At 37.6% G+C, this 16,883-nt stretch overlaps 1 protein-coding gene across 1 annotated transcript in view; it reads right to left on the bottom strand.

Moving 5' to 3' along the window:
• The window catches only part of ABCC4 (ATP binding cassette subfamily C member 4 (PEL blood group)), a 206,568-nt gene that overhangs the window by 141,744 nt on the left and 47,941 nt on the right, over positions 1-16,883 (bottom strand). Inside the window, exons 8-13 of the mRNA XM_074962631.1 lie at positions 16,470-16,719; positions 9,680-9,784; positions 4,918-5,007; positions 4,025-4,216; positions 2,950-3,044; positions 2,737-2,823 (exon numbers count right to left, since the gene is read on the bottom strand). Of these exons, the coding sequence (XP_074818732.1) occupies positions 2,737-2,823; positions 2,950-3,044; positions 4,025-4,216; positions 4,918-5,007; positions 9,680-9,784; positions 16,470-16,719 (819 nt within the window). The remainder of the gene's footprint in view (positions 1-2,736; positions 2,824-2,949; positions 3,045-4,024; positions 4,217-4,917; positions 5,008-9,679; positions 9,785-16,469; positions 16,720-16,883) is intronic.

Here is a 16,883-nt window from a genome sequence, read left to right on the forward strand (position 1 = left end):
ATTCTGCATCACATACGTTCATGAGGGCATGTGACCCAACAGCCTCAGACAAGAACAGGCTGTTATAAAGGGATGGTCCCTGAGGAGTACTATCAGGGATGTGATTATCTGAAACCAACCTTCTGGGAGGAAGGCTCTGGCCTGGGTGGAATCGAGCACCACTCCAATAAATGCTATCCTCTGTACCGGGCTAAGGGTAGACTTCTGTGCATTTATTAGCATGCCTAAGGCCTGGAAAGTCGACTAAATGAGGTGGAATCCACTATGGCCTCACTGAGAGGTAGGGCTACTCATGACAGGCCCACTGTGGTCAGGATGTCAATCAAACTACAGAAGGACTCTCTGACTTCCTCCACCTGTATGCCCAAATTTTGGACCACCCTTTTCAACAAGTCCTGGTGGGCCTTCTAGTTGTTATGGGGACGTGACGCACCTGCTCCCGACATGGTAACGTTGGGAGAGGAGGAAGAGGAGCCTCGCACTGGCTGAGGGCACTCCTAGTCACCTTCTGCACTGATCGGATCTCAAGGCACCTGCTCCTGGTACACAGCACTGGCCCTGGTACCGGAGTCTGAACTGGTTGCTCCCCAAAGGTGTAGGGGTGCCCTTCCTTCAGAGGTCAGCGAATAGGAACGCCTTGACTGGGGTTCCTGCATCGGTGGAAATGCCCACAAGTTCCAAAAAGGCCACTGCATGGTCACAGGCTAGTGACCAGGAGGCCAAGTACTCGATGGTATTCCCTGGCCCAGGTGCACAGCCAGGTAGGGACAACTTGAGGAATGCCAGGGCCAACTCCTTGGTTGGAAGGAGTACAACCCCCTTCTGACTCTGACGACGAGGAGTCCACAGCTGGCGACCACAGCCAGCAGTTCCCACCGATGCCGCCGAAGTCTGCGTCATTGGAATGGACATGTGCAATCACAGAAAGAGTTGTTCTCCAAGTCTTCCTCCCCCATAATATATCTTGGTTTTACTCTAGAGTTTGGAAAAGAAGACTGAAAAGAACTTTTACTTCTTTTCTGAGTTTCTAAATATCTCATTCTCCATGCCATTTAGCAGCAAAGGGAGATCACGTGTCATTGAAACAATTCATCTAGCCTCTTTATGGTGTTTATTAGTAGGAAAACATTATTATTTGTACTGCGATAACAGCTAGTAGCCCCAGTCATGGACCTCACTGTGCTAGGCACTGTATGAACTCAGAATTAATGGATCTGGAAATATCAGGCTGGAAGATTAAGCCCTAAAAGGTACTTATGCCCTTTCCTTTTAATTTGCACGCTATATAATGAAAATTTAAGACATTAAAATTGTAAGTGACAGTGGACACACACACATTTAACAGCTGTTATAGCCCTCCCACAAGAAGCAGAAAAGGAAACAGTGTAGCTCAGACAGAGTACATGGGAATGCAGTGCATCAGAATACATGAGCTTTATAAGTGATCATGGATGCACACCAATCATAGAAGGCAAAATTCTCCCCAGCACACAAGGCTAGCACAAAGCCTATACACCACTAAAGTCTTATTTAAGCCCTACAAAGCAGGTAGTGCTGGCTCACAGAAGTGTATTTTGGCTACTGAAAGAAACAACAAAATAAGCCTGATGGAATGAGAAGGTGAAAAAATACATATTTTTGCACCCAATTTTCAACTGGTCTGAAAATGCAGCTGCAAAGCAGAGAACCGCCTACACCAATAGGTATTCAGATGTATAATTATCTAACCTATGTTACTTTTCTGCATGGCTATGAAAGTGTGTGCCAGATTGAATTTGCATCCACTAAAGAAAATCTTGATCAAGAAAACAATCTTGTTTAGGGCCTCATCCAAAGCCCACTGAAGTCAACGGGAATCTTTCTTCAGACTTGCAACAGGCCTTGGATGAGACCTGTCAATAGAGATAGGAGCATACCAGGTACATTGGCCTACTCGACTGTTCTTGAGTTATCTATCTGGGCTTGCAGAGCAAACCTCTGAAAGCAGAAATGGGAGAAAAGAAAAAAACCCACAGTAATTTATGAGAAAGGGAACATGATTCTCACAAAGAACAGTTCTATTTTCCTTGAGGATGAGGGAAGGGCTAGATTCCCCTTTCTTCTATGGTAAATGTGTTTTCTCTTTCCTTTCTCCTCATACTGCTCTCAAGTGTCTAGTCAACAGGACATGACTCCTTATTTCATCTGCCTGAGATGGCTTAAACTATAAAGAATGAGGGAAGAGGAAAATCATTCAAGAATTTAAAAGAGAAGGGAGATGCTTTTCCTAGCCACTTAGAACAAACAGTTGCAGTTTAACAACATAAAGCTCTAATGATGTAAAAAATGAATGACAATTCTTTGTTTCTTTCTTCAGGTATAGAGTGAAACATTATAAACTAATGTTTGGTTGGTACTAGGGACTAAAACTAGCTTACCAAATGTAATATTGCAAATGTAATATTCCAAATGTAATATTTTGCTCCAAGAAAAATGGCATGTTTTTCCTTAAAAAACATATAGTCCTATTTATCATGGCCTCAAAAACAGATTATAGATTCAAGTGAGGAATGAAACAGCATGAACAGATTAACTGCTTTCATACATATATCTTAAAGAATAAGTTCAGGAAGAAAATACTGATAATATAAGCTACAGAAGGAGAATTGTCTCTAATAACAATATTTTTCTAAATTTCCCTGTTTGGAATCAGTGTATCTAAATTAAAATTCAAAGAAAAACAAAATAGTAACATACTTTTCAAATAAGTGTCTGCTAACTTCTGCATCTACTGCACTCAGTGGATCATCCAAGAGGTAGATGTCTGCATCCTGATACACTGCTCTACAACATTTAAAGAAATGTTAGTCAAGTCAGTGCCAAATACATTCTTACAGTTAACTTGCTTATATTAGTCACTAGTGTCTATGATAGGTACCAACAGATATTACAAGAAATAACAATTTTTACCTAGCAAGATTTACACGGGCTTTCTGTCCACCACTCAATGTAGCTCCACGATCTCCTATCATGGTTAGGTCACCATCTTCTAACAATCCCATGTCCTGTGAATATAGAGAACATACAGTGGTAAAAATTCTTTACAAAAGGATTATCTCCCACATCTGAATCAAAATTACTTTCCCAAAGTATTTAGTAGTTACTAAGCCCTGGTCTACTCTGGGGGGGGGGGGGGAATCGATCTAAGTTACACAACAGCAGGAGAGATTAAAGAAGTTCTATCTACAGTGTGTAAAAACAACCTTGCAAAAAAGATTTTCCATCACAGTAAGAGTCTACTTTTCACCTGCATTACTGCTGATAGGAATATCATAACATGCTGCAGGATATGCAGCATAATAATACCTTTTAGCTATCAAGCAAAATGTCTATTTCTTGATAAATAGGTTTAACCCTCTTCTGTATCACACGTGACAAATGCCTTCTATACATACATACATACACACACACACACACACCCCTTTCAAAAACATTTTTTCCACAAGGCTACAAGGGCTCAGCAGGTTCTCCAGTCTATAGTGTTAAGGAGCTATGAATATCACTTTGCAATATGCACATTGTACATCTTAAAGGGAGTATTGCATTCTGTAAAGGTTATTTGCAAAACAAAAGTGGCAAGTGGCATCAGTTATGAATGTTTGTTTCTACCTTGTTAGCTCATTTAGGCAGTTAGCTCCTCTAAGCATCTATTATAAAAGCAATTAACATGGCTAAAACTCATTATCATACAAAATATTTGGAACTAGCTTTTTCCTGTCAAATTTGTCCTAGCTTCTCAGAAAATCAATCTCCCTCTAGTGAATTTATTATGAATTACAAGAATTTACTTTTATGCCTAAATCTCACAAAACAACTATGTACGGTGTTAAATTATAGGATTCATCTATCTCACAAGTAAATTGGTAACTAATTCTATAAATTACATATCACAACAGATACTAGCTATCATAGCAATAACATTAAAGTGAAAAACAAAGTTGGCTGTTGCTAAAACAGAATCAACATTCAAAAGAAAATCACTTACTTTTTTAAGAGCACAAACTTTTAGAACTTTTTCATACTTTTCTTTCTCATATTCTCTGCCAAATAGTATATTACTTCTCACGGTGCCAGGAAATACCCATGGCTGCTGAGAAACATAGGCTATTCTTCCTCTAACATCCATCAAACCTTTGTCTTTAGGCAGTTCGCCGAGTACAGCACTTAAGAGAGATGACTGCAAGAGAGTTTATTGTTTGGTTGGTAGTTTAAAAAAAAAGTTGTTAAACTCAGTTTTTGAACACCATAAAGAACATGCAGAAAAGAAATGATACATGCCCCCACTGCAGATTCAGAAACTAATTTTTCATTTTAATGTGTAAAAAAACTTTGGATAAAATTTTCTAACGCACTTAAGTGACTTCAGAACTTCAGTCCCATTGAGAGTCAATGAGATGTAAGCTCCAAAGTTACCTAATTCTCAATGGGACTGAAATTTGAAGTCACCTAGGTACTTTTGAAAATTTCATCCTTTAACTTAGTTGGTTATATCATTTTTAAAATACTTTGCCATTTTTATTGCATTAAAAGCTTCATTTTGTAAATTGTAACATAATGGGACAAAACTTAAAAGAATTCTAAAACCAACACACTATGAAGTAAGACATGTCATCCATTTACCCAAACAGGAATACATGTACTGGTAACCGTCACATTTATACTGAAAGTGAAGCATTGGGGGAGGAGGGATGTCTTAATTTTGAACCTCAAACCATATTCTTCACAGTAAGTGGCATTACCCTAACTACTCTGTATTCCAGTATGCGCACCTAAATGTATTATACAACACAACATAAGAAATTCATAAAACTTGAATGCATATGTCCAACAGAACTGTAGCAAAAACAATGTAAAACAGGCCAATACATTATGACTTACTTTCCCAGCTCCTACAGGGCCAATCACAGCCAATAATTCTCCTGGTCTGACAGTAAAAGAAAGTTGCTGAAGGGTTGGGATTTCCAAACTCTATGAATTTATGAAGGGAAAAATAAGTTAATTTTTCTCAGTACTGAAAAATATATCAAAAATGTCTTTTAAAAAGTAGAATAGTATACATAAACTAGCAGATAAATCCACACACTTAATAAACATGAAACTGTTAACATAGATATTTATTTCTAGTCTAAATCTTCTTCAGTTCATAGAGCATTTGTCCACGTGCTTTGCATCTCTCCTTCCAACCTTTAATTGTAACATTTCAGTTTCTAGCAAAATGGAGATTCATTCCTTTTCTAAATTGTAAACTCCTTACGGCCACAATCCATCGTTTTAACGATAATAATTAATCCCCACAAGGTGGCAGCAACAGGGCATTTTTATAAATTGATTTCTCAATCCAGCATAAACAGTCTAGGATCTCTGCTGGTGTTTAGTTCAATAGAGCGATGCCAGTTTACACCAGCTAGGGACCTGGAACACATATGTTTATTTATTTAGGAAGTGATTCCGTAAAATACATTATAGCAGCTATAATGACCCATTTGTCAGTGTTTACCAGAACTGGACACAGTATTCCAGAAGCAGTCACACCAGTGCCAAATACAGAGGTAAAATAAACTCTCTACTCCAAACCCAGTTTCCCCTGTTTATGATCGAAGCATTGCATTAGCTCTTTTGGCCACAGCATGGCACAGGGAGCTCATGTTCAGCTGACAGTCTCCTATGACTTCCAAATCTTCTGCAGAGTCACTGCTTCCCAGGATAGAAACCCCCAGTTTATAAGTATGGCCTACATTCTTTGTTCCTAGATGTATAGCTTTATATTTAGGCATATTAAAACACACATTGTTTGCTTGACCACAGCTTACCAAGAGATTCAGATCGCTCTGTATCAGTGACCTGTCCTCCCCATTATTTACCAGTAACTCCCCCAAATTTTGTGTCATCTGCAAACTTTATCAGTGATGATTTTATGTTTTCTTCCAGATCATTAATAAAAATATTAAATAGCATAGGCCAAGAACAGATCCCTGTGGGATGCCACCAGAAACATACCCATTCAATGATGATTCCCTTTTTACAAATATATTTTGAGACAATATATCAGTTAGCCAGCCTATTAATCCATTTAATGTGTACCATGTTCATTCTATATTGTTCTAGGCTTTTTAATCAAAATGTCACGTGGTACAAAGTCAAATGCCTTTCAGCAGTCAAAGCATATTACATTAATACTGCTACCTTTATCAAACTTGATATTTTGATGAAATTACAAGTGTTTTATAACTTATCTTTCTCCATGATCTTTTCAGCAAAACTCCCCTAATAAACTATTTTGTAACATTACTAAAAACTTAAGACAACTTCATTCCAAATGAGTACTTTCACCTCCTTATTCTAATTAAAAATTAAAATAAAAACTGCAACTTGAGATTAATTTTAGCCAGCATATTAAGACTAATTCTAGTCATCATACTGGTTGGGCTTGAATGCTGTGCAACTTGCCTGAGGGTACAGTGCTTAAGAATGTATAACAATTGTACCAAGGGATATTTTGATCTTCCCTAGATTATTTCACACAAATATGCACACAATACTTACAATATTTGTAACATGTTATTAGTGTCATTAAATAATCAACATGATTTCAACAGATGGTTTGTTGAAATACTCTACTTACTGAAACATTTATTTAAAAAAGAGTTTCCACTAACAAAAACAATATGTATTACTTGTAAGTGCCAACAGTGTGCTTGGCACTGTACAGGACACAAATTAAAAAGACACACATGAAAGCTATTTCCTATCATTAGATGGTTAATTTAACTGGCTAAAAAAAAAAAGAATAAAATCTTTCCTTGTGTGTACATTGTCCAAAACTGGTGATTCATCATTGTACGATATGGGAAAAGTTACAGCAAAAATGCAGAAGTTAATTTTAGTTCTAATAAAAAGGAAAGTTCAAGCCATACATTCTTTTTAATAAACCTTGTTCATTATAAAAAATGTAAACTCATTATTATTAATAGTTTAAAGGCTATAAAGATAGCCAGTCACACGCACAAAAAGAGCAAAATGTGTATACATCCATGGAAGAGTCTTGCTCAGCAGTCATCAGATCAGGGTGAAACAGCCCATGACTATGTAAAACCCTAGAGGTCCCTTTTTTTTTCCCCCACAGAAATTATGTGAAAAATCAGAAGTCAGTGACAAAACTTACAGACGTATACACAACTCACAGTAAACCAAATAGAGGAGTTTTCTTAATATATTTTGAATTTGGCCCGAGTATGTGACACAGATAGCACTGATCAGAACCATGCAGAGTTCAGGCAAATGTTAGTATGTAAGATTCGCCCCTTAGAGTTCTGGCAATGCACCTCAATCTTGACCCCCATCAGAATCCTGGACCTCTTTCAAGACAAACTAGGAGAAGACATATGGGAATGGTATTTCTTTACACTGGGTCGAATCCAAAGCCCACAGAATTAAGTGGCAGGCTCTGTATGTAAGGGGGTGATAATTCTTCTTTTGACATCAGCGGGGTTTGGATCAGGCCCATTATAAGAAATGTGAAGACTTTTAATCAAAAAACAACCAAAAAAAGCTGAAAATGTCTGTGGGAGCGCAGAAGGAGATGGCAGAGACAGCATCATGATATGTTGTAATCTGTCATCAAATCACAAATGGCCAGTATATTGACAAAAAGATACAAGACAAAATGCTAAATCACACTGTGAAACCATGTTCAAGCAAAACATTTTCTGACATAGATTTGAAAGTTCCATCTATTTCTTTAAAGCCCACAGTAACAAAAGCTTGTATGCCCTCTCACATCAAAAATACTGTTATTAAATTGATTTTACTGAATAAAGCCATCAACTAGGGACTAACGTTGAACTGCACAACTGAAATACTTTGTTTTTATATATAATAATATAACTTCTTTGGGGGCTGGGGGTTTGAAGTCAGACTGGGAGAGCCATGCGGCATATCTTATGGATAACATTAAATTTATATACAATATAATTCTTAGAACTTCAAGATTCCTTATAACTACAGATAGAAGTCACTGTGCACTGCCGGATGCTTTCCATAAGAGAAACTATGAAGGTTTCAAAATGCACAATAGACTGCTGTTTGACACAGCATTACTAGTTTTAAAATGAAAAAGGTACCTTACCATCTTTTTTTTAAAAAACCCAAATAGTCCATGTAATAGATTTATCACCTATGTAATACCTTTTTTAAACACCACTTTGAGTTTATGAAGCGTTTTTAGCCCTTTTTACATAATGAGTAATCTGTAAATGAACTCTGCGGCTGCCATTGTAATTAAAAGAACAAAATGCTTCAGGTTCCCCACGGTGAGCTCCTGCTCTCGACCCCAATGTGCGTGGCAGTGCATCATGCTGTTTCTAGACCAATGGCTGATCTGCAGTCAGTTGTTCTGAATCACATGAAAGACTAAAACCTGATAGGTTTCAGAGTAACAGCCGTGTTAGTCTGTATTTGCAAAAAGAAAAGGAGTACTTGTGGCACCTTAGAGACTAACCAATTTATTTGAGCGTAAGCTTTCGTGAGCTACAGCTCACTTCATCGGATGCATACTGTGGAAAGTATAGAAGATATTATATACACACAAAAAGCATGAAAAAATACCTCCTCCCACCCCACTCTCCTGCTGGTAATAGCTTATCTAAAGTGATCACTCTCCTTACAATGTGTATGATAATCAAGTTAAACCCTGGATTTGTGCTGGAAATGGCCCACCTTGATTATCATACACAATGTAAGGAGAGTGGTCACTTTGGATAAGCTATTACCAGCAGGAGAGTGAGTTTGTGTGTGTGTGTGTGGGGAAGGGGGGGGGGGTGAGAAAACCTGGATTTGTGCTGGAAATGGCCCACCTTGATTATCATACACATTGTAAGGAGAGTGGTCACTTTAGATGAGCTATTACCAGCAGGAGAGTGAGTTTGTGGGGGGGGGGGGGTGAGAAAACCTGGATTTGTGCTGGAAATGGCCCAACTTGATTATCATACACATTGTAAGGAGAGTGATCACTTTAGATATGCTATTACCAGCAGGAGAGTGGGGTGGGAGGAAGTATTTTTTCATGCTTTTTGTGTGTATATAATAAGATCTTCTATACTTTCCACAGTATGCATCCGATGAAGTGAGCTGTAGCTCACGAAAGCTTACGCTCAAATAAATTGGTTAGTCTCTAAGGTGCCACAAGTACTCCTTTTCTTTTTGTAAAACCTGATAATGTACTACAAAAAGGTCACCAGAAAGGAGCATTATACTCCATTTTACGTTTTGTGTCCTTGACTAGCACCAAATCAGAGTTAGGGTTCAGAGTATCAGGGTGACAGCAGAGTGCTAGTCAACCAAGCTGAGAGAAATTGTCACATAGAACAGTAGCTTCTTTTATAACTAGTTTTAACATTTAGAGATCGCTGTATTTTATAATTAATCTAATTTGATAGTGTTTTCATAGCTATTCTTTAGTTTTGACTTCACCCGCTAAATGGTTTCACATATCCGTAAGAGGTTATATATGAAGTTCGTGAATTGAATGTATCGTACAATATACCCACTACCTTATTTAGACTCAAAATACTTGCAGCACCAAATTCAATATGGTTTTAAAAAAAAAACCTATATCCATTGGGTTTTGCGGAGGGAGATTTACCTTATCCCAATAACAAGTCAAGTCTTGAACATGAAGTAGGATATTTTCGTTGCTATTCTCCAATTGCAGATTGAACTGTGAAACCTCATCAAGTATTAGAAAGTTCTGTAGTAAAAGAAAAAAACAGGGATTGCTTAACAGGACCCAGAAAAGTGAATTAAAAATAAAAGTGCTTCTGGGTATACAGTACAAAAATGGAAACGATATGTGACAAACTACTCTGACCTAGGAATTATGTTTCCAAAGCAACGTACAAAGACTTCAAACGGTATCCCATTATTAACTAACCATAACTGTGCATTTACCTATTGTTCCACCAGCAATACTATTCAGAAGTGTGCATTTCATAGAATAAAAATACTTCCAATGAGGTTTCAGGATTTTTTTTGTTAAGAACTCTTATGAGAAAGTTGGTACCATAATCTGAACTTCAAAATCAGCTGAATTTTTGCTTTGAAATTTTGACTATAAAACTATATGGGTCTCCCCACTCTTTCTGCCCCATCTATAGCACCTTTACCCACCTGTCAGTAGTTTTGACTCTATATCTTTACTCATCACATAATTTGACAGGTTTCCACACCCCTTTCTGGGATATTGCACTAATGAGCACCCCTTTTACACATCACCCCTCTCCCCCTTTTGTCACTAGCCCAGGCTTTCTAATTCAGTGGTTCTCAACTTTTTTGGGCTCAGGACCCATTTGTAAATGTTTATGGCCTGTCACAACCCAGTAAATAGTCCGGGAGTGGAGGCCCCAGGGTGATTTTGGTCATGTCCTTTCCCCTGGGGGGGGTGATTGGGGTCTGCCCAGCACGCACCCCACAGTGGCAGGTTCTGCAGCTCCTGTGCTGTGGAGCTGACTGGGCTTGGCTCTCTCTGGGGTTGCAACACTGCTCAGGTTTGCCCCCCCTCCCTCCCTGCTGACTGAAATAAATTTGTGAGAAGTGGAATTGCAATACAACTCACTCAAATTTGGCCTACCCGCACGCCCGTCATCATGACAGCTGGGCCAAACCTGAGTGGTGCTGGGACCCAGAGGTTGCAGTGCCTGGACCAGGGAGGCAAGCCCAGCCAGCCCCATGGGACAGAAGCCATTGGAGCTGCCACATGACCCCTTTGAAACATTTTGGAGACCCAATTTTGGGTTCTGACCTACAGAGTGAGAAATCTTGTTCTAACTGAATGTATGCTTAGAGTGGTGTATCTATAAAATAATACAGAAGTGGGCTTGAATGTATACTTAACTCTTTTAGGAAGTAGGGCAGGGGAGGGTGCTTGTGAGTGGTGTTCTGTGTTTGCATGTTGTATGTTTTGCTAAACATTTTTTTTTTTTTTTTTTTAACATTTATCCGTCCTTCAAAAACTTCACTAAAATGAAGAGCCCTCCAATACAGCTGAAGACAATAGGTGCTAATTTCCAACAAATATATTACAGGTTATGAAGAAATACCTTAATTTGAGTAAATGGAATAAGAGAAATTGGAGTGCAGGTTAGACATGTATTCCCATTATGGTCTCTCTATCAGTCTGTTTAAAAAGAAATGCTAAAGGAATTGTGTGAAAGAAAAAAGAAGTTTTATTCCTGTTCCAGAATTAAAAAAGCAAATAAGGCTAATTGATAAATTTACACAGGTTTTGTAAAGAGTCTGATAGAAGTCTTTCTGCATACTCATTTTGCTTATTTTTTGTTTGGTTGTTTTTTTGTTTTATCCCCTTTAATTTATATATTAATATGATACAGTGAATAATCCCATAAAAAGCTGTGGGGTTATAAAAACCTCCAGACTAGATCAGGAAAATGCAATGCAACTTGATATTCTATGATGTATGTGTAGGCTTGGCTTGACATTAGCAATTATGGATGAGGCCTCATTTCTTGGAGACAGGAATAGGGAGGAAAACGGATAAGCAGGCTGGACACAGAATGTCTATACTAGTTAAAATAAGGGGAAACACCCAGGGAATCATTTACCATGGACAAGATAAGCCTGGAACATAGGATGATGTAAATAGTAAGTTGTGCATGGACAGAATATGCTGTACAGGGATTGGCTCTACAAAGTTACCAAGCCAATCCCAGAACATGTGATGTAATGTGTAAACATATATAAAGGAAGAGGTTTACTGTGTAACTTTAGATGTATGATATGCCCTATACGTATCTCCTATGCCTGTGTCTGTTCAATTCCATGTAGCTTTTCTGTATGCCAGATACAGGAACATGAGTGACGAACTGGAGTCGGACTGGATTCTTGGGGAACTGAGTGGAAGATGTCTCAGGGGAATCCCAACAATGAGAGTCTGCAAAAAGCCCACTCATTAAAGAATACCTTCTGTTAGGCTAGGCCAATGAGGTAGGGTTTGTTGCAAGCTCTCAGAACAGGGGTTTCTGCCACATGACTTGTCGGTGGGCAGGGGTGAGGGAAGTTTCACTTCTCTCTGCCTTTTTTCAGCTGTACTTTTAAAAAAAACTTTCTTGGTCACCTCTGAAAAGAGGCTGTAGAACAACTCTACACTGCACAACATAACTAACTCTACAGTTATATTTTGTCTCTTTGTCACTAATACTTTGAAATCTTTGTGCAATTTTATTTTTTTAGAAATGTACTAACTGCAAATAAGAATATATTCCTCTAAAAAATGATTTTAGACACACACACACGCCTACTTTGTTCCTCTGGTAGTAAGTGTTTCTACAACTACTTAGTAGATTTTATTTAGAACGTACTCAATCGATAAAATACTTTTAGGTAAAAATGTATTAACTCTTCTTTATTCATCCATCATTTAGACTTTGTATACCCGTTTATTACAAGACTTACTTTAGAATTGTATTACCTGGATGAAACAATATTTTCTGCTAAAAATGCATGATTTTATATAATAATCCTTTATTTCTCTAACATTAAGGCTTTGATGGCTATTTAGAAATGTACTAAATGCATAAAAATATTTTCCTCTAAAAATAAGAAATGTGTGTGTGGGTGTGTATTTATATATGTATTAACACTTCTCCTTTATTCCTCTGACATTAAATCTTTCATTTAAAAATAGACTAACTACATATAAAGATATCTTTCTCTAAAAAAAGTGAAAAATGCAGTTAACATATTTATGCATTAATACTGTATTCTATCATTACTAAGATTCTTGTAAATTATTTAATGACTTTCTTTAGAAATGTACTGTGTTAATATTATTTTCCTCTAAAAATGAGAAAAATCCATGTATATGTATATATATTATGTATTAACACTTCTTTTTCGGTCAGTAAGCCTTTGCACAATTATTTAATGCCTTTATTTGGAAAACGACTAACTAGATAAAAAATTATCTAAAATTGCATGTTAACAGTTCTTTATCCTTCTGTCATTCAGAATTTGTGGACCTGTTTACTAGACTTTATTTAGTATTGCACTAAATGCATAAAACATATTTTCCTCTTAAAAGGAGGAAAAGGCATGAAAGCTATAGCTATTCATTTATTTTTAATGTTTCCAGTAAGCATAAATTAAATCAATTTTTTAAAAAAACTTTTTTTCCAAAGTAGCTGATGGTGGCAAAATGTACATGTATCTAAACATGATATCTAAAGGCCACAGAAAAGAAGAAAAGAGTAGGATGGACTTCCAAAATCATACGGCCTGCTGACTGGACAAAAAGGGGGCAAGACAAAAAGAGCAGCACAGTGTGTGAAACAGGTTCTCATTGGCACATTAACATAGAAAGGGAGCACGGAAACCTGTCAAAAATTATATGACAAGTAAAATTATAGAGTTAAAACTACTCCCCTCCTGTGTGATGTATGAAGGCCTCAGCGTGGGGTCCAGGATTGTGTGGATTTTTATAGGACTGTCTGGAGACAGGGCAGGCTAGGGATTGCACATTATCTCCCTTCCAGCCTAGAGAAATTTAAGCAAAAAAAGACAAGGCTTACGATTACATTATTTCTGTTGCTAAATCCCTCAGCCACTATGGTCCTTGGGATACAAGGAAATGAACACCATTCCTTCTTGGCTCATGTTTCCTCAACGGAATTGTTAAGTTCCAGTCGCAGAATCTCTACTACATATTGTACACAAGCATACACCTCAATTGTATTGTAGCCTGCAACACACTTAAGACACCAGGCAACAATGGCTGATGTGCAATTCAGAAAGAACAGAAGTAGACTTTCAGATCCCAGAGGTAATTTTCAGGGTTAACAGTTACCAAAAGTATCTTTTTTATTTATAAAACAAACATATTTGATCTGCAGTTACTGAGACACAGTAAACCAGGAAACCCCAGAATAGCTGCTCTTGGATGGAAAATATTCTGAACGGGTATCAGGCAGCTCTTGGAATAGTTGATTATGAAGCCAAGATTGGTAAGCAGATGTTGAATTCATAGTTAGGCATCCATAGGTAGACTGCAGAAAGTGGATGCTTGTTTAAGCAATTGCACAATTTAATATTTATACGTTAAGGGCTTTCCTTATATTTTAACCAATAGTCCTTCAAAATATGCAGATAGGATTAGTATAGGAGGAGGAGGATTTTTGCAGACAGTCCAATAGGGAGCACTACAGCAATAGTCCCCAGAATTCCAAGACATAGAATAGCGGACAGGGAGAAAAAAAAAAGAGTTGGAACAGAAGAGTTGGCTGGGTGGGGCTGAAGATGAAAGGCACACTGGGGATTCACTCCAGCAATGAGAGAGAGTACCTAGAGAGAAAGAGACAAAGACAACAAGGGAAACAAAAATCAGATAGGGGTATGTGAAAAAGATTTTTTGAATAAAAATCATGGAAACAAAGGGGACAAGCTGTTTGATTAATTCTGAGGAATTTATAGGAAAAACACAATGGTAAAATTTTCAAAAGTGTCTCACTGACTTTTGGTTTAAAGAACTCGGGGATCTCAAAATATTCCTTAGCACCTTCTGTCCTCAAGAATCTACCCTGCTGAAAGGAGTTAAGCTGCCAAAAGCCATCCATAGGAGTTTGAGAAGCAGACATTGCTTTAGAACAGGGCTTTTGATATTGTCCTTGAGAGTGGATGCGACTATCTTCTGTATATGGGATGACATTTCACTATTTTCAAAACTGATTTTGGCACTTAGGTTCCTAACTCTCACTGAAAGTCAATGAGATTTAGACTAAGTGCTCATCATTTTTGAAAATAAGATTTGGGCACTTCTGAAAAATTTACTTTTAATTATTATAGTTTTATGAGACTCAATAATAGGAAGGGAACAGAGGACTCATTGCAGGTCATCTCCATGTCAGTACATTCTGCAGCATCAACCAATCAGCCCTTAACACCCATGAGAATACACAGGTTGCTAACTTTTAGAAGATCTGGCCACGCAAGTATGTAGAAGAAACTGAGTTGCTAATAATTTTCTGAGCTTATGTTTGCAAACACAGTATACTAATTCAACTTCACACTATTGTGCAGTGGTGTACCATTATCAAAGGAAAGAGTAGTATCACCTAGGATTAACTTAGGTTAAGTATGGAAACTAGAAGTTTATCTGTAAGCAGAGACTGCAGAATGAAATCTCCTCCTCTGGAGAAATTCAAAGATAATTGACCTCTTTCAAAGAGTTCCTTTCCTATTGTTTTCAATGGGACTGAGGCCAAAAGCTGCACAGCTAAGATGCCTTTTTTCAAAGTGGCCACTGTCTTGCATTGTTCCCAACAGGAGTGAAGCCAAGCTGTCCCAAGAGAAGATGGTGGCCCACTCTGTCATCAGGAAGTAGAGAGGAGCCTGTGAGGAGCACAGGAGCAGTCACGGAGGCGGTAGGCCATCTTCACCAAAGGCAACCTGTTGCCTCAGTCCCACTGAGAAAAATAAGAGATGGCAGCCATTTTGAAAAAGCATGTTGTGGAATTCTGAGCAATAGAACGTTCTCCCCTCTGCTGAGGAAGAAACTTTCAGTTATGAAGAATATTGGCAAAAAAAGACCCTTAATCCTAAAATTTTTCTTCAAGTTTAGCCAATGCCCAAATTTTCAATGAATTATCACTACATGGGAAGTTTGAACACTCTTTGTTATTCCATTACGAAGGCCATTTGGGACCAAAAAAGATCTGAGACAGGATTCTAAAATTTCCTTAAAGGACCCAGTATTTAATTACATTTTAACACAAACTAATTAATAGCATTCTAAATTCTCAAAAAAATTAATTCTGCACTTCAAAAATTAAGTGCTGTAATTTTGAGGAGGCTCTGCTGGCACTGAGTCCCTGCTGCAACTGGTGCCTCCACATTGAAGGGAAGAATTTAGCCACAAAAATATAGTTGCAGCTTTAAGAAAAATAAGAAATTTGCAGTTAGCAGTAAATATTTAAATAAAATAACATTGTGTAACTCCTCATCATATCTCCAGAGAAAATTAATATATAAGTATTTGATGCAGTGTGATATACTACAATATTACTCAAAGCAAACTCAAGAGACCTCGCTGTTGAATTTTAAAGCAAGTACTTCTCTAGTATGAATTCTCTCCTGAAATATAACAGAAAGGAAGCTGTAGCACCTCCCCGCAACCCCCAGAAACATAGGTCTGTTGTACTGTACTGTAGTGTAATTCAGATATTTTCCAAAGTACTGTATACAAATAAATGGGATAGTCTATTTTGGAACAAGGTCATGCCATAGGAATCCAAAACGCTACAAATTACAACATAAAATCAAACATTAAATCCAAAAATTTGTTTTGGCGACACTAAAATATTGATGGAACAGTATATATATCCATCAAACATTAAATCCAAAAATTTCTCAGTTTCTCAGTGTACCTTGATTCGTCGTATGCTGATCATTGCCTCAGATGCTCTCTCAACAGCCGCAGGGAAGAAGAGAGTGACAGTCAGTCTCACTGCACCATATAGTGACACCGCCACAAACACCCGACTTGCAGAAATAACATTGCCAAGTAGGACATATGTCATGAAAGTTAGAAAAACTGTTATTTTGCTTGCAACAAAGAACGATGCCAAGTTCAATCCTCGAAGATAGGAGCTTTTAAGAACCATGGAAATCTCCTTCCTAAAAACATAACACAAAATAGTTTCAAAGCTATGACTATATTAGACCATACACACAGGCTCACTCTCATCATGGACTTCTTTTAATAATAGGAAAACACCCAGTTTCAGCATTTTGTTGTTAACTGTTGGGATGTTTTAATTGCTTTTATGCAAGGATACATG

Source organism: Natator depressus, chromosome 1 (assembly GCF_965152275.1).
Source record: "Natator depressus isolate rNatDep1 chromosome 1, rNatDep2.hap1, whole genome shotgun sequence".
NCBI lineage: Eukaryota > Metazoa > Chordata > Testudines > Cheloniidae > Natator > Natator depressus.